At 37.9% G+C, this 18823-nt stretch overlaps 1 protein-coding gene across 6 annotated transcripts in view; it reads right to left on the bottom strand.

Moving 5' to 3' along the window:
- The window catches only part of POT1 (protection of telomeres 1), a 57698-nt gene extending 42498 nt beyond the window's left edge, over nt 1-15200 (bottom strand). For 2 of the 6 annotated variants that reach the window (XM_019283641.3, XM_019283642.3), the window contains exons 1-6: nt 14729-15200; nt 14084-14092; nt 10203-10336; nt 5997-6069; nt 4516-4634; nt 700-810 (exon numbers count right to left, since the gene is read on the bottom strand). In XM_019283641.3, the coding sequence (XP_019139186.3) occupies nt 700-810; nt 4516-4634; nt 5997-6069; nt 10203-10325 (426 nt within the window). In that variant the 5' untranslated portion in view covers nt 10326-10336; nt 14084-14092; nt 14729-15200. Of the gene's footprint in view, nt 1-699; nt 811-4515; nt 4635-5996; nt 6070-10202; nt 10337-14006; nt 14096-14728 lie in introns of those variants that run through there. The other 4 variants (XM_019283639.3, XM_010395525.4, XM_019283640.3 and 1 more) reach the window with 4 other exon arrangements.
- Nucleotides 15201-18823: the final 3623 nt, after the last annotated feature.

Raw genomic sequence — 18823 nt, 5'->3', positions numbered from 1 at the left:
TGTCATGAAGCAGTCTCCATTATCATTTTAAATAATTTTGTTTCTCGCTGAGGTATGTGCCAAGTTTTAGTTACCTATAGAGGTCAATTCCAAAACAAAAGAGCCTTTCTGGAATTAAACAAAAAAAGTATTTTCACTTAAATTTAGGATTTAATTAGAAAACAACTATACAGACAAAAATAAACAGCACTGATGTGAGAATAGCAAAAAAGAACAAATATTTTACTCAGGACAAAAGGATACAATTGTCTTTATAAAGTTTAGATTATAGCAATCCATGTATTTGAAAGGCAGCAGTTCATGACTTGACTTAAAGCCAAACAAACTCATAGACTAGAGAAAAGAAAAAATTACAGATTTGAAATCACTCTTGCACCCTCTACCTTGTCTGCATTATTGAAATGTGTTATGCACAAAAGTAGTTTAAACAGCTCTAGGAATCTATCTAAAGTCAACTAAAGTCAAATTCTTGCACTCTGCAAACAGAAATTTACCTGGAAAATAACTTGGTTAGGCTTATTATAAAATTACAGGTGCACAAACACAGATGTGTCTTGTTTCCTGATGAACAAGGTAAAATAATCTGTAGCATTTCAATTTTTAATAGATTTTATTATTTTTTTTCTATTACAAAACAAAATGTTAATGTAAGTATTTTGGAAATTAAAAAAAAAAAGAAAAAGTTGGATAACCACATACATAAATGGCTGATCCAGCTTCTTCAGACACTTCCAGGTGACAACCATGTCTACCATCCTCTCTCACTGTAGGCAATTTTATCACCTTAAATCCTGCAACTATGAAGGTTTCCTATGGGGACAGAGCAATAAACAGAAAATTACACAGACGCTAACACGTTCTACTTTAAGACTATATGATGTGAAATGTCACCCCAAAGTCTCAAGACATTTACGAAACAAAAATCCTGAACAAATTATAAAAACTGCCTTTAAGTTTCCCAAATTAGCTCTTTTACCCATGGAATTTATATTTACAACAAATGCCAGAAAGCTTTTTTTCTTTTAAATTCTGCTAACATTTTCACACTCTTGATGCTACTGTAACAGAGTGCTATTTTTGACAAAGCCTAGGGAGGAAGATTCACACTGAATAAGGCAAAAGAATCATTCCTCTTTGAATACACTAAAGACTGACTCCTTTCTGGTTAGCTTAACTAAGGTAGAAAAGAAATCACACATCAGATCAGCAGCGATAAAACACTTCTCTTGGAGCTTCTTTCTCACTGACTTACAGCTGCACTTTCAAGAAACTCTCCTATAAACTCTGTTTTGGCTGGATAAACATCTTCCTTCAGGATTAAATAGGTAGGTCAATCAACAGGTAGGTTTCTGGTAGCAAAAGAGACATTACAAACTTCTCTGGCATCACTCCTGAGATTCTAGCACAGAAAGTGATCGTAACTGTATTTTCACTTCGGTACAAAGCTCCTCAGACACCACAAAATGAACAAGAAAAGGAGGATTTAAAGGGTACATGACTCAAGTCCCAGCAGCAGCCCATGTTTTTAGCAGCAAGCTCACCAAATAAAAAAGAGAAAAAAAAAGAAAGAATAAACGAAAAAGGAGAAGATAAAAAATACATTAAATACCTTTAGGTAATCAGAAGTGATTGAACAAAGCTATCTGATACAATGTAAATCTCCTTTATAGTCAGCTCCCTTGCTATCAGAGCTGTATAGCAGGGCTGTGCCAGTGTGCTCCATTCCAATAAACATATTAGACTTGGAATCCTATTTCTATTCAAGCTTCTACCAAAAGCACTTCCATAAACTTTTACTGAGCAACTTTTGCTCATGTGTTTATTTGACTACAACAAATAAAAGAGTGTTCTTATTAAAGCTGACAGTTTTAGCCAAATATTGCACTATGACAGCGTGGTTTTTTGCTACTTCAGCAATCTGACAATGCTACTCTAAATGATTTAAGATCCAAAACCTTAATGTTTTGTGCAAGAAAAAGAAAGGCTGCTAGATTAAGTGACAGTTATATATGTAGTTATTAAAATATTGGGAAAAAAATTTCTGCAGAAAATATAATTTAATCAGCTTAATTCACAATGAAACTACTTAGGGCATGATGACTTTCAGGTAGTGTCACAAATGGGAATACAATGTATACTTTGATTAAAAAGTAATATATAAGTCACCTAGAAGTAAGCCATACTCAAAGGTAAGTTAAAATGTGTCAAAACAATTAGAACACTCAGTATTCCTTGCACCTCTAACACGCCGTCCTGCTAACATGAAAGTTGTTTCATTCGTTCCAGGAACACACAAATAAACTTCAGGAAACTCCATGAATTTTTCAGGAATCAGGAGTTAGTACATGTCTTTCACTGTTAGCTGATGCTATCCAGAATGTTCCTTCAACAGCAAAATCAACCTTCATCTAAAGAGCTATGCCTTGCTTATACATTATTCCCATTTCAGTATTTTATTAAAATTTAGGTTGCACAAGGTTCTGGGATGTAGTTGCTGAGTCAGGATTGGAGCTCAGTACGGGTGACTTCTCATCTTGCTCTCCTCCGTCAGAAGAAACTTCAGAATTACATAGACTCAGCCTTTTAACAGGCTGATAATAAAAGAAAAAAATTTTGAGTAATATTAGGTCACTAGTGATTACTCTCCTATAACACATTTGCCATATCTAGCACTACATTAAATAAAAACAAACTGTGGAAGGACTGTGCAATTCCCATCAGGAAAAGACAGCACTAACCTCAAAATCTAGGTAGAAAGAACAGATATATTCTCAGATTTTTTACAAATTCCCAGTCAACTTTGACAGGCTGTGACTTGAACTTTCTAAACCTAATATTTGCACAGTGCTTTGAAATTTAATGTTATATTAGTTTTCAAAATAGATTAGTTTCCGTTTCGCCTTTAGCTAAGTAGATCTCGTAATTGGCTTGGGAATCAAAGCTATTTACATAAATTGGTGGATTTCCATGTCAACAGAAGTGCACTGCATATACAAACTCAGATTCGACCAACATTTTTAAGTGGTAAAAAGAAATTCTATTTCCCTCATTCAAAAAGTGTGATATACAGGAAAGACAGTATTTTTCCTGATGATTATTCTGTTACAGAATGAGAAGATTCTCAGGAAACAACATGGCTACTCCCATTTTTGGAAATTGCCAACTCCTCCCCCTGGCTACTTAGCCAAAGTTCTTACACTATGCCAAGAATGACATGGAAACTAAAAAATACTAAAATCTGAAATGGCATGCAGCAAATAAACAGTATTGGACCTTCATGAAGTAATTCTTTAATGGCTAAAAAATGCTTTTTTTTTTCAAATGCTGCTAGCTTCAGAAATCATTGTTTCCTCAGATTCATATTCTTCCAAACTTAAAATCTCATTTGAGACATGAGGTAAGGACCATGAAGGTTCAGTTCACTGGGGAAGAACAAACTGGGGTTTTAGCACACTCCAGCTGTCTAAGGGTTGTTGCCTGTGGTTTGTAGTTTCCTACTCAGCTCTTTAGTACTGATCTTTTTATCTTCGAATTGCTGCTCAATGCCTTGTTCAATATTTGTATTTTTATGAGGAGAGAATAGATTAGTTCACTGAATTTAAAAAGATTCTGCAGCTTGCATATTTACCAAAATAGTTAAAGAACTTCCAACCCTGACTTCCCTGTCAAAATTCCATGGAATTGAGAAATCTGTATAAAGACTGCAATTTGCCCAGAGAAGTTGTGGCTGTCCCACCATTGGAAGTGTTCAAAGTCAGGCTGACAGGGCTTTGGAGCAATCTAATGTAGTGAAATATGTCCCTACCCATGGCAGGGGGGTTGTAACTGGCTGATCTTTAAAGCTGCCTTCCAGCCCCAACCATTCTATGATTTAGTGTGAATGTGTATCACAAATGAAAAAGCACTAACATGAGCTCATAATGTATCATATACTAATTTTAATTTGATATTTGGCTAATATTGACATGTCAGTAAACTGACAGGCAACCTTATAAAAAGACTGAGGTAATTGTTTTTATCTTGTTCTCCTTTAGTGGCAACACACTGTCTCACAAACTCACAGGCTGACTTGTCTTTTACCTGGAGCTAATCAAACCAAGCTTCTATCTCTGACAAAACAAGACACCAGCACCAAGCCAACAAAAAAACCCCTGTACACATAGTTTTGAATTTTTTTTTAATCTTTTAGTGTAACTGTCTTTGAAATGAATTTAATTCTAAAATTATCTTATCAGATGACAAAACATTCAAAATATGAATATAAATGGGTGACTTCTCTATTATCCATATTCATGATTCTTTGCTTGCTAGGTAAACAGCACTGATAAAAAGAATTGCTTTATTTCAGTATTAGTGTGAGAAAGAATTTACGTAAGCAAACACTTTTTTTTTCTAGTTCATATATATAGATTTGAAGGGACTGAAGAGATTATTTCTAATTCTAGGGATAGGTAGACTAAGACAAGAAGTGAACATTCATCTGTGAAAAACAATTCCTAAAACAAGAATATATACAGATATATGTTTTGGTGGTTTTTTTACCCCACGGCGTATAATTTTTGCACAATCCTCTGCCATTTTTCCATATATTAAGACATTGATGCTGTTGATCTGGGAAAACAAGTTATCCGAATCTAGAGGGGAAAAAAGCAAAAGTGATTCCAATCACTATACCTTCTCCAAAACAAAACATAAGTGAAAAAGATTTACAAAACAAGTTGAACTACAGAGTTTAACACTTTTCAATTAATAAACAAAGTGTGCTAACTACAGGTATATTGCTCAGAATATTCTTCCTAAGAGGACCATTTAAAATGTGCACGTTGTATACCAATGTACAATTAAATAGAATTTTAAAAGATTTCCACTAATCCAATGTACAGTGTTAGAGAGGCAATGTTATCCAGTCACATTAACACAGATCCTATTGTAGAATTTATTATAAACTGAAGATATTCCAGGATACAGACATATTAATTAATAGCCTTCCAGGAGGACTGAAGCAGAAATCATGTTGTTATTTTTTGAGTTTTCTACCTTTTACTGTTTCAGAAACATCATCAATGATTTAGGTGTGCAAACTTATGTTTCCGTGGAGAATGTGCATAAACTCTCTCCTCTCCTGAGCAGTCACTGACATCAGCAAGGCTCAGGGAGGTTAAACACCCCTCTGAGAACCCTGAAGCCAGCAGGGAGACTGACTAAGACCCCATCAACTCCATCCACCTCTGCTAACACCAGCCACAAGCAGCGTCACTAGGCAGGACCTGCACATTCCAGGCCTGCTGCTCAGGCACTGGAGTCAGGAGGATCAGAGGGAGCTCGTGATGATTCTCTAGCCACTGTAAGGAATAAGCTGAGAATGAAATGGAAGGAAAGTTCCTTGAATCCAACAGACACCTGACAAATTACCTCCTCCACCTTCCTGACTGGAGGGGGTGATAAGCTTAAGACTTAAAAAGAACATATTTTTTTGCATTATTTATTACATGATGAACAACTTAGGCCTTTCAAAGTGCTAGTCTAGCTATTGATATTCAAATACTTGAGTAGTCAAGTGAAATTTCCTTTTTTTTAAATGCTTAAATTAAAACAGAATGAAACACAAATATTTTGCTGTGAATCAAAATACTGACCCATATTAAATGTCCCCTTACATAGTATATGCTATATATATTATGTGGTAACAATTATGTGTGCAATTTCATTAGTCCTTCTTATGATAAGCAGTTTGAAAATACACTACTAAAGCTATACATATAACTAATCCATTTCTAGGGCAGTATTTTAGAAAATCATGCAACAAGAAGTCTACTGAAATACAAAGACTGTATTGTTTCCATTAACTTACCTGGCGTAAGTTTAAGATAAACTTTTTGTAGAAAATGAACAGTTTTACAGAGTATTTTAAATCTCACATTCTACTGAACACCATACAAAAGCAGGTACTACTGATGTAGTACCATAAATTTAAAATGTATATTTAAATGTAGTACCTTGAATAACAATCTTGAAAAAGTCTGTTCCATCTCTGAGTTTTGTTAATGGGTAGGAAAGAGTAACTACTCCCTAAAAAGCAAAAAATAAAATAAAATGTTATGAACTAAGACTCTATGCCTCTAAGTTACTGAAATACTGGTAACAGCAGAAACATCTGTAAGCTAAAAAAGGCAGAATTTAAGGAATAAGTGCAAATTGCCATCTAAATTCTTAACAAAAGAACCCCACAAGTCCTATAGACAGCACTAAAAAGCAACACTCTTGAGATATAACCAAGGAAGTATTAAATGTCAATACTACTTAGATGCTACTGACTAGATGATAAGCTTATATTAAACAATACAATAGTAGCTATGGAACTATACATGTAACTTTCATTAGTTACAAAAATAGCATAAAAGACTAGAGTTTTAGCACAAAACCTGAAAGGCATCTAAAGAGGTAGTGAAGCAATTTCTCCAAAAATACTGGCAAAGGATTACAACATAAATATCAGAACAGAATCACAGTCAAGATATAACAGATGCATATTAAGATAAATAATCTTCTGGGGAAAAAAAAATACAGCTGTGAGAAGAGTATTACAAAGCTTTGAAACTGCAGTGTCCCAATTATTTGGCAATAATACAAATGCTCTGAAAGACACTATGATTTAACAATTAATTAGAAATACTCTTTTTATTGTGATGCTGAAGTTACAATGAAGCAAAAATGAGTGCTGGTGATTACCAGTGATGGTAACATCTCTTTGGAACAAACACATCTAGTTAGAAAGACGTTATCATCAACAGTACCAAAAATGTCAGTCAAGTGTATTCTTTCACAGTATGGCAGGGAAAGCACTGTATCCTTTTCAATGATAAAACCACAAAAATTGGTTCAATAAAGAAAAACAAAATATTGAAAACAGACTCTATATAATGCTTTAAAAAACCTACACAAAGCACAAAAATAGACTAAGAGGTTTCTTGTAAAAAGTTTCTCTTGTAAAAAGAGAGCAGGGCAATCTGTCTATATATGCAACATTAAGAGGACAGTCAGGTAAATCAGTGATTTTACAGTACACATATTCAGTGGTAAGCTGGACTTAAATGCTAGCAAATGCTTCTTAAACCATATCAGGATAAAATATGCAGCTACTCCAGAGGCCTTTCGGAGTAAAATTTGTGCTACAACACACTAACTGAGAAGTAATCCAAATCAAATTCAACAAGATTTTACTATCTTTTATAAACAAATAATATGACTCCACAAAACCTCAACATTATTTGCAGATGCTGATTTCCAAAATAGTTTGATAATTAGGTCTCCTTACAAAACTCATTAGTCTTCTCTGTGAAAAGTAGGAACTTACCTGTTAAAAACAGAAAGGTTTCTCACTTGTTTTCAAAATTACAACTTTGTTTAAAATTTCACTTTACATATATATGTGTATACAGACACATATACATATATATATATATATATATATAACTGTTCTTGCAGAGATTGTCTTGAACTGTACTCACAGGTAAATAAAAGACTACAGAATTTTTCTTGTAATAAAGTCTTTGTAATGAAACAGTCACCTCAGGAACACTCAACATTTACATATATATTTTTTTCTTAGTAAGAAATTTCAATCTGCACCAGCACACTATTTAAAAGTGGAATACATTGATGCGACAGTGATTGCCTTTTGACCATCTTTATTTTTTATCTTTCCTTTTACATCCCAGTATCTTCCAAAGAGTTTTCAAATTCTGGGACCACATTCTTCGCTGTAATGGTTTGGCCCTTCCACTTTCCTTTGTATCCCAAACACCTACACTATAGTTCTCTTCCCCAGCTACCCACTTCCTCATTGCTTTCTCTACATGCCTGGAACTCTTGGGCTCCAAACTTCTAAAGAACCTACCTTAGCAAAACTTGCCCAAATTGACTCTTCCCTCACAAATCCTGCACTGCTTATTGAGTTCAGAAGCAAGCTTTTTCCAAACCCCTCCACATTCCATATGCCACTAAACTCACTCTCAAACCATGTACAATTCTTCCAGTGCATATGTCTCCTTCCTTATAAGGCCTCGCTCCTTCAGTTTGGTTCTGTAGCTGATTTGGCAGCTGATTTTCAGGTTTGGTTCAGATTTGCCACAGCAAAATCCAGAGGATGATGAACCAATGGGAGGAAGCATCATGTCTAGTTAATAGACATGCTGACTGAGGAGGTACAAACATTGGTTGTGCTGTTTTTCCACAAATTTGAAACTTGCAGTTTTCACAGAGATGCCAGGAGGATGAAAACATGCAGAAGAATGAAAGGACTGAGGCACACAAGTCAGACAGAAGCATCCCAAATGTTTTTTGTTGCTTTTCCCAGAACATGTTTCATAAAAATACTCCTCTGCCCTTCTCTCCTTGTCAAAGCAGGACCTGATCCCTATTTTGGCAGGTCTAGAGTGACAGTGTGCCACCACTACGATAACCTAACATCAGTGCATTCTAAGGTTCACTTCAAGCTCAGCCTGCAGAACTGGATTTTCCTACACATTTAACAGTGCATTAGCATCAGCTTTATCAGCTCCCCAGTTGTGCCGTTTTTATGCCAAGCTGTTTTAGTCACCTACTAATCCATGTCAGCACCAGCAGGAAGTTCTCTTAACATAAGGCAGAAGTCTGAGAAGACATTCTATGCACTTTCCCTTTCAGAATCAGCTATAATACTGCATGCTTCAAATCTATGTCTGGTAATAATTGCTCTGCTTTCCTAATGGTAACATTTATTTTGGCAGAAACATTTTCTAATTTATAATCCGTTTTTGTCTTCTTCACCACTTCCTTCTGAACAAGAATCCCTGTTCTTCCATGTCAGGACTGCTTGCAGACATAGCCCTTCAAAGCTTGAAAGTCCATATATCCTGCAGGTGAACAGGGACAAGAAACTACACCCCGAGGAATAAACCCCATTTGCTAGCAGCAGTGGTTATTGATGTTTCCATTTGTTCCTTTACAAGACCTAAGGGAGGCTGGATCATTCTCAGTCAAATCACCTCCTGCACGACTCAACTGCTGCCTGCTTCCAAACAGGGCAGTTTTGTCCCTTCGCTCTACAAAAGTGCACCACTCCTGGCATCAGTATGACACCACAATGAACCAGTGCAGAGTGAGAGCAGCAGAAAATTATCCTCTCTCCAGCAATATAGATGGCCTTCTGCCAGTCTCCTTCTCATGAAGGGACTCAATCACAGGGTCACATGAGCACTAGAGTTGGAACTGAGAATATACAGCTGTGGAAGCAAAAATGAATTTTTTTGGATACAGAAAAACATTAGATCAGTTCAGCTCATATTTTTGAAATGTTTGTGCCATTTTTTGAAGGATTTGAGACAACTCAGGTTTTCTACAGAACCAGCTTGCCTTTATTTTTTCCCCCTTGTTTTTTTTCATTAACAGACTGAAAGAAAGCCTGGGTTTATGCTGATTTCCTGACACATAAGCATCAGGGATGCCTAAAACAATTCTCAGAGTGCCAGACCAAAAAAGTTAAACAGGATAAAAAAATAACACACTGAAGAATTGGCAATGCATTTTACAGAGAACACTTGTTTTAGGCATGAAAAAAGTATTCCTGCATTTCGCTAGTACAGCAGGATTGTACTTCCAATCCAAAATATATTTGGGATTACTGTCAAATATAAGTGCACATTTGGTAATAATAAAAAAACCTAATTGAGTCTTGATGCTGGTAGTTGCTATAAGCAACACTTTTCATAAAATTGGATATTGCATTGTTTCATACAAAAGGAGAACACTTTAGAAGTCATTACTCTGAAATCTGATCTTTAACAGGATTGAGGTGCTTATTACAATTTTCTTAAAACAAAATACCACTCAACCTCCCCCAATCCCTACATTTTCAGCACAGCATTTGGCATATTCATGTGTTTTTAAATTGGTCCACAGCTTATAAACTCTGAAAAGAGAAACTCCTATAAACTTTAGTCTGATAACACAAGAGAAATGAGCAGGACTGTGAATCCATGAAGGTAATAGCAACATGCAATGAAGTTCAATAAGGTCATAATTTTCCACTGCTTAAAGATTTGCAACAGATCAACCCAAAGATACACAGTTGCAGAAAGTCACCACCTGAGCTGGGATACAGAAGTGCCTTGCTAATGTAACAGGAGCTATTTCAAAGCAAGACAGTTTACCGGTCAGTTTACCTGAATGTATTTGTTGGTATGATCACAGCCTTCTTTCAAATGTTGCAAATTCTCCTTCTGCAAATGGCTTGGTAGTGGAGTCTCAGACTGCCCTTTAATGATCTTCATCAATTGAACAGGCATAGCTGCTTTATCTAAACAAAAATCATAAAAAGAGTCCTGCAGCTCTTCATTTTGTTCAAATTAAGAGTTACTACAAGTTGCATCTTAACTCAGAATGGGAATATTGACCTATTTCATAACAAGACAGTTTAATTGTGCGAGACTAACAATTTTCAGAGGGATTGGCCTCATCTCTTAGTACCGTAATTAGCAAGAAGAAAATAACACTTCCTTGGCAGTAGACAACCATCCAAATTACTTGATTTTTCAAACATTCCAAAACACCATAAATGGCAATAAAATATTACTTTACATACAAATAAATAGAAATACATATAAATGCAAAGGGTAATGTAAACAATGTTAATATCTTATGTACAGAAATGCAGATAAAAACCACGCAGACTTTGAATGACTCCTTCCCCAGCACAAGGTCATGGACAGATAGTCCCCATATTCAGTTTTTTTCCCTATAAGAAAATTTGACTGCAATAAATTAAAACATCTGTCATTTTAACTCAAAATGAACAAAAGATGCTTACATACTGATCAAAACATTTTCATCAAAGAATTAAGTAATGAAATAATAATAAATAAAATAAGATGGGTATCTTAAAATAAGATGGGTAGCTAAGCATGGAAGGCACTGGGAACAAGCTAAGAAATGTATGACTGTGTCACCTATGGTCTGCCCTCACTGTGCTAAAAGTCAATGAAATAAATTATTAGTGATAGTGTTATAATGCTGAGAATAGGGGAGAGGAAGAGCAGTCTATTGTAGCAAAGTTACATGTAAGAGAAATAGAAAAAAGTGATCTAGCAATAAGTAGTTATTGCTGTATTTTCTCATTACATTGATCTCATTTCTTCTGGGGGTATCTTTGTCTTTGGTGTGTAAGTTTAATTCAAGCAGGTACCTACAGAAAAGCCACAACATTATCAATCTGTTTTCAGTAAGTTTTAATAAACTAAACAAAAAATGCTTTCTGTTTTCTGAAAACCCAGATAACAGTATTATAGCCACAGTCCTAATTTCAAACTGCTTTAGCAATTTTTACATGATAGTAAAGAACAGGAAAGAAAGTATTTCCTATAGTTTTCAATGGACACAAAAACTTGGAATTATACTCAGTAAAAACTACATTTCAGTTACAGTTCAAAAGAGCTTCTTCAGTGCTAAGCAGACTGAATTCCTACAAAATATTCACTTATAATGAAATGGAATTGGGAAACCATTGCAAAATGGAAAGACCACTGGATCCTAAGTTATACACACAGGTCAACACATATAGGTGCAGACAGCAACATTACAGACACTCTTTTAAAAAGTACCTTATTCTTCAGAAAAATCACAGATTCACCTTATTGTTATTCCAGTATCCATAGATATCAGACTTCACTAATAACTCATGACTACTCCTCGTTGTAAGCGACCCTTCTTTCTCCTTCCCCATTTTCCAAGAAACTCCCCAGTGCTGTTACTCTTGTCTATCAGATATAAGCAAGAAGTCACAGCCACTCATAAGGTATCAATGCAATACTTTGGTCTGAGGCCATCTCAGCTGCTACGGTTACACACAGAATGACTGGTTTTGTTTTTTCCTATTTACATGAGGAGGAAGGAGGCAAAAATGAAGCACTATGAACTGACCGCAATCCCCATTCTCTGTCCCTGTATCGCTCAGGGGGAGGAGGTAAAGAAACTGGGAGTGGAGCTGAGCCCAGAAAATGGGAGAGGTGGGGGAAAGATCTTTAGATTTGTTCTTATATGTCATTATCCTACCCTGATTTGATGATTAATAAGTTAAATTCCTTTGTTTGAGTCTCTTTTGTCCATGTAAACTGTGAGTGATCTCTCTGTCACAACCAGCAAGGTTTTAGTTGTATTTTCTCTGTCCTCCTGAGGGGAATGGTAAGAGCGGCTTTGGTGGGCACCTGGCTTCCAGCCAGGGTCAACTTATGGCAGCACAGAGCTGGGAGGTACAGTACCAGAGAGCTTTCCCTTTCTGCTTGAGATGAAGGACAAGTAAAAGCCTGCTACAAAGGTGCAGATGCTGTTCCATCTCTGTCAACTGCTTTGACTAGTGAGGTATTAGAATTTCTATAAAATGTTACTAAATGAGGCTAAAAACGATGCCTTTATCTGTATGTTTTCAAACACAAACCAGGACAGAATTGTCATTAGCTTACTAGGATTTCAAGTCTCTAGCGGAAAGTGCAACTAGGAGATTTACACAGCTTTTCAGTTCAAAGTATCTACTTCACACATTATTCTAGCAGACTGAGAAGCTGATCTATTCCACCTAGAAAGAGTCAACTTCAAAGTTAATCAGCAATATTGATCTTCACCCAGCAACAGTATAATGAGCCAGGGAGATATACAACATAAGAGATTAACACCTTTTTTTTATCCTGTTTCTCTCTGTTACACTATGTGAGCCATTATATAGATTTTCCCAGTTTTTTTTTTCTTCCCCATGAAGATATCTTAACAACACAGAGCGTTTTTTTATAATTCAAATTTATGTAAACAACATTCTTGTACAAAACAAGTGGGTTTTTTTCCCAAATCTTAAACTTCTGCATATATAAAACTAAGGTCATGTGTTCTAACTGGCAATTATCTCTGAAGCTCCCAGATTCGTGTTCTCTGCAATGAAAAACCAAAGATATGAATATCCAGCTCTAAGAATTATGAATTTTCAAAAACAAACTAATAGAGCATGGACTTTCAAAATCTACATGAAGATACTGTTAGTGCTGTCCTTGGTCCTTGTCCCAACTCTCCTGAGGAACAACTGAGTGAAAAAAAGTAAGTCTGTCAAGTATCTTTGTTGCTCTCAAAAGCCTGACAGACACTGACAGGAATCATTCCAGCTTGAGCCTAAGAAGCCTGTAAATGGTGTAAACAGAGCTGTTCATATGTATGGATACTGAAAAAAAACCCAAAACAAAACCAACAGAGACCGCAAGAAAGGCAGACAGAATCATGGGACACTCCTTGAAGAGGAGGGAGACACAACACACACACAGAGCAGAAGGAAGAAGCCTGTGAACTACAAATACCTTTCACCTTCCAGTAATTAAAGTGACAAAAATATGGACAGTGAGCAACCAAAGAGCTTAACAACTTTAACAAAGAACTACATGAAAGGATGTAGACTGTTTAAAGTAGATTATAAACTGTATATAGGATGTAACCCACAATTTAACACCCCCAAAGAATGTGACAGGCATCACTCAAGTGAAATATAACACTGAGGATGGCTATGGTCTTAACTCTTACGTGCTGCTCTGCCCTATCCTTGACATTCTGCCTACTAATTTTATAGACCTTAAATTTCTGACAGTGGAACAATCTACTTCAACACTATTCCTCTGTAGTCTCCCCTAGAACACAACTTTTCTTCAAGAACTATTGAGGTATTAGCTTTGGAGCAGAAAAGCAAAAAAACTGACAAGAAGTGAGAGGCAAACTGGAAAATTCAGTCCTTTCTCTACAACCAATAAATACTTCAGTCATACACAAAAATTACATGAAGAGGATAATGTTGTTTTGAGAAAAGGATGCTGTAGCAGTCAAAGCCATGAAGAATCAGATTCCTTATCTATCAAAGCAACTGCTACTTGCAGAGAGAGAAAACTCATTCTCCAAATCAGAGAATAAAACACGTCTGTGTAGACTTCTGGAGGAAACCTCACCAAAGTTTCATGAAGAATGAAGGAATAGTCAAGAGCATCAGCATCTTATTGATGCGGTCAGTCACTGCGGTACATACCTGAAGCCCCTGTAAACACAAATACCAGTCAGTGCAATACTCGGGCTAATTGTTCAAAAATTAAAACAATTATGAAATAGGTAATGCTTCATTATAAAAGAACACACATATGTAGACACAGCCATACACTCCTACAATATTTTATGCAAAATTTTATCATAAAAATGAACATTTTTGGCTTGAGCAGAATAGGCAGTACAGAACTACCACAAACCCAATCTGCCGTGACAAGAGAAAGCTTTTGTCATACAGAAGTCTTAACGAAATCACAAGGATCACTAGTGAGCAAAGCGTGTAGTTTGTCTAGTATTTTTGCAAAAGTCTGATTTTGTAATCTATTATTTCCTTGAGAATTCTCACAAGGTGAAAACATCATGCCCGGTTAAAGGAGAAATCAAGTCAGTAGCATGACACATTCCCTTAGCTGCAAGGCTTCAGCATGCTCTTGCTTCAGATCTTTAGGCACTTATCTTTTTTGGGAAGTATATCCTAGGCTATTCTTATTCTTGATCACATAGGCGGTACTTAGTTTCATTAGACTACAACTAGGTTTCTTCAAACAAACAAACAAAATTTCCTTTATTTTTTTTAAATTAAAATTTACTCATCTGACATTGTGCAAAAGAGACCACAATCCAACATTACCTGAGGAAAACGGATTCTTACACAGCCATCACTATCTCAACAATACTTCAGCGCTAGAAAGCAGCAATCCACTGCAAAGCAAAGGCCTCAGGAGGACAGAGCTACACTGCAGATCCCACACTTCACACGGTACGAACTAACCACTTCAGAAAGTCAGTCCACCAGTTGCAAAAAACCGAGATCTTTAAAACAAGACCTTAGATGCATCAGCGCAGGCGTATTAACAACAAAACTCCCCCTTCGGTTTACTCAGTGCCCGGAAAAAAACTTCCAAACCCGTGGGGCACTGTGCGGGGACTCAGTTCCCAGAGCAGAGCCCGTGTGCAGGGCAGCTGCGGGAAGGAGGGGAAGTCTCACAGCGGGAAACACAGCCAGGCCCGCAGACCCGCCGGTTCCCGTGTCTCGCCGGTCCCTGTTTGTCCCGGTCCCTATCCCTGGCCCGCCTCGCCGGCCGCCTGCGCCACTTCCGCCCGCCCCGCGCGCCGGCCCCGCACTGCGCATGCTCGGGCGGCGCGCGCACGCGCACCGGCGGCGTCGGGCACCCCGTCCTGCAGGGCCGGGGCCGGGGCCTGACCTGAACGCACTGATGCTTTTCTCTGTTCTGTGCTGGTTCTTTTTTTTTTCATGTCTGTAAAAGATCTGTTTAGCTATTAAAATTACGGTGAAGTGAAATCTGGAAGTCCTACACATTATAGGTGAATTAAATTAAAATCATTTGGAAACATCAATTGCACTCCAGAGTAATTTAAATGGTTACTTGGTCTTCTCTTACTTCTCTCCTCTTTTGCTGCTTCTGTTTCCAGTTACTTTTTCTAAATTTACTATTAACTTCTTTCTATAAAGTAATCTTAAACTAGAAGAATTGGGAGTTTTTTCTGTCCTGTCCTGTATGTAATCAAAAGAGGAAAAAAAGCAGAATTTTGATAAAAGAATACCGCAGTTTTATGTGTCAACAGAACAATAATTGGGTGTGCCAGAAGTTTAGCCCGAAGTCTGTTTTTCTTCAATTTTTAATTCTGTGTTGGAATGGTGGCCATACTCCTCTTCAGCAGGATGGCACGGGGCAGGGACGGGGGCAGGGCGAGGGCGGGCGAGGGAAAAGCGGCGAAAACAAAGCGCGGCCTGTCCGTGGCCGGGCTGTCCCCGTGCCCCGGCTGTCCCCGTACCCCGGCTGTCCCCGTGCCCCGGCTGTCCCTGTACCCTGGCTGTCCCTGTGCCCCGGCTGTCTCTGTGCCCCCGGCTGTCCCCGTGCCCCGGCTGTCCCGTGCCCCGGCTGTCCCTGTACCCTGGCTGTCCCCGTGCCCCGGCTGTCCCGTGCCCGGGCCGGTGCAGCCCCTCCTGCAGGAGCCGTGCGGGCCGTGGGGCGGCTGCTCCCGGGCAGGCTGTTCCCCAGCCTCCGCTCCAGCGCCGGCGCGCTGGGGAAGCGCCGCGGCAGCGCCCGCTCCCAGCCTCTCTGGGACGGCGTGTTCAGTGCCGGCAGGGGCCGGACCGAGGCGGGGTAGACGGTAAAACGTGGATGCCACGGCCGTGCTCAGGCGAACATAAAAGCTGTCACCTGCAGAAGTTAAAAAATACGGGGGAAAAGAACACACTGCTGCTTGCTGGCGTCTGTTGTTGTTTAAATGACTTTGGAAACCAGTATTCATCATTGACAGCGACGCGGGGTCCCTGAGGCTTCCTGATGTTTGGATGCTTCAAGTTGACACATGCCAGGATCCCACTGACACATGCCAAGATCCCAATTACAGTGCTTGCCAATTCAAAATCACAGCATTGCAACAGTGACGCTTCTTCCTTTAGAGACTTCAGCTTTCTGTCTCCAGTACCTCAGAGATATGTCTGCTGCCAGTCTGTGCTCTTTCTCTCTTGCCTTTCCCATCTCTGCAGTCCTGGATATCTGGGACAGCTTTCCTTTTCTTGTTTCTCATCACTTAGTGATTTTTAAAAAGTCCCACTGGAAATAATTTCCTCCTTTCTCTACCTTCAAATAATTTCCTTCACAACCCTCCTCCTATTTTGGAACTGTTTTAGTTATGTCTCTGGAGTGTTTTATAGTTACACTTGGAATTCAAATCCAATTCAAAAAAATGGAACTTGGATCCATCCATGTTCAGGAAGCCTCTGGAGGGACATCTATGCTTTGTACTCATTTTCACTGTTGACAACCTTTTCTGGAACAGGCTTTTTTTCTTTGATCATCACAGTTCTCAATAAATTTTAATCCTGTACCTTCCATTGGGTATTGATGTACCCTGCTTGATTATGAGCAAAAATATTATTAAGACCTTGTTATACAGACATGATAAAAGTAGCCCACAGTCAGAGCTAAGACAGAGCTGGGAATTTAAGCACAGTTGCTTACATGGAGGACTAATGATCTGCTGTTTGAAAAGCCAGCTACAGCAGATAGCCTGAGAAGATTGGTGTGACTTGCCCACATCCTTTGTTTCCATCAAAAGATTTTGAGGTATTAAACATTTTTAGAGCTACTTGTCATTAGGTAAAAAAAAATGGATCATTTGAAAGAATGCAGTGAGGAAATTGTGCTTTAACACACTGATGCATTTCTCTTTTCTGTTCATATCTGTAAAAGATCTGTTTAGCAATTAAAATTACGGTGAAGTGAAATCATGCAAAGCTTATACATTATAGGTGAATTAAATTAAAATAATTTGGAAATATCCAGAGTAATTTAAATGGTTACTTGATCTTCTCCTCTTACTTCTCTCCTCTTTTGCTGCTTCTGTTTCCAGTTACTTTTTCTAAATTTATTATTAAATTCTTTCTATAATCTTAAACCTAGAAGAATGGGAGGTTTTTTTGTTCTGTCCTGCATATAATCAAAAGAGAAAGACTGAGAAGCTGTATATAAGCAGAATTTTGATTTTGATAAAAGAATACACCAGTTTTATGTATCAACAAAACATTAATTTGGTCTGCCAGAAATTTAGCCTGAAGTCTGTTTTTCTTTAATTATAACCTTGCTTTTTGTGGTAGTTATCTTCCTCTTCAGTTACTCATTTTAATTCAAGAAATTTTATGAAAAGTTAGATGAATTACATCCGAAGGTGATTTTTTAATGTTCCAGTAAGAGTGTGTATTCTCATACTACTTGCAGTAATCTAGAAATGTGCGGCTGCAATTTGTATGTATCATAATAGAAAGTAGTACCTCTGCAGAGAAAAAAAAAATCACCAAAACCAGAATTCTGATCTTTCTGTTGGTTTGCTTTGTGGCTTTTAAAAAACCATGCTTAAAGCTTACGCTACAAAATGAACATCTAGAAAAAAGTAAGATATTAGTGTTATTTCTTGAACCCATGTTTTGGTGTGGGGTCCACATGTAAGTTACACATGCTCTTAACCAGTTTAGGAACACCTGAAATCCCCAAATGCAACTGCAATTCTGATCTCACTGAAAATAATAAAAACTTTCCGTTCACTTGAGCAAGACAAAAAGGTCATCAAAATTTTATGTACCATAAGACATTGAATCAAAGCTTTCAGAAATGAGAAGCCTTATCATTAAGCGATACCTAGTCAGAGGAGCTTCTGAAGACTATTCTCTTAATGAGGCAGGAAACTAGGTAAGGGTTTCGGAAACTAGCCTCAAGCTCATGGTCTAAAACAAAAAAAAAAACCCAAACAAAAAACCAAAACCAACCTCAAAAACCCTAAAAACCAGAAAAACCTCAAAAAACTGCTTTCCAAACACACATTGCAGTGTCAGTCAAGTCCTTAAGCAATATTGGAAATTCTATCTCTTCAATTTTATTTTCCTCTGATATCTTAGTAAACAGTAGAAAAATAATTGTGCTATAGGCTATCTTCATTAGCAGCTACCTTGGTATAATGTTTTCCTGAGACACCAAGCCCAAGGATAGCTCGGAGGGTGGCACAGCATCTCGCTGATCACAGCCCTCGGCAGGTGAGTAGCAGTGATCTTGGGGGCAAGCCCCTCACTCTGAGGAGCAAGCCCCGGGCCAAGGTGGTAGAGGCGTCAGTGGAGGCAAAGAAGCAGGAGGGACTCTCCATATGGGTTCCACAAGCAGGGTTTATTGCAGGTGAAGGGTCCAAGGACAAAAAGCCCAATTCA

The sequence above is a fragment of the Corvus cornix genome, chromosome 1A (assembly GCF_000738735.6).
Source record: "Corvus cornix cornix isolate S_Up_H32 chromosome 1A, ASM73873v5, whole genome shotgun sequence".
NCBI lineage: Eukaryota > Metazoa > Chordata > Aves > Passeriformes > Corvidae > Corvus > Corvus cornix.
The sequence above is the reverse complement of the archived record's forward strand: the minus strand, read 5'-3'. Positions and strand labels throughout refer to the sequence as shown.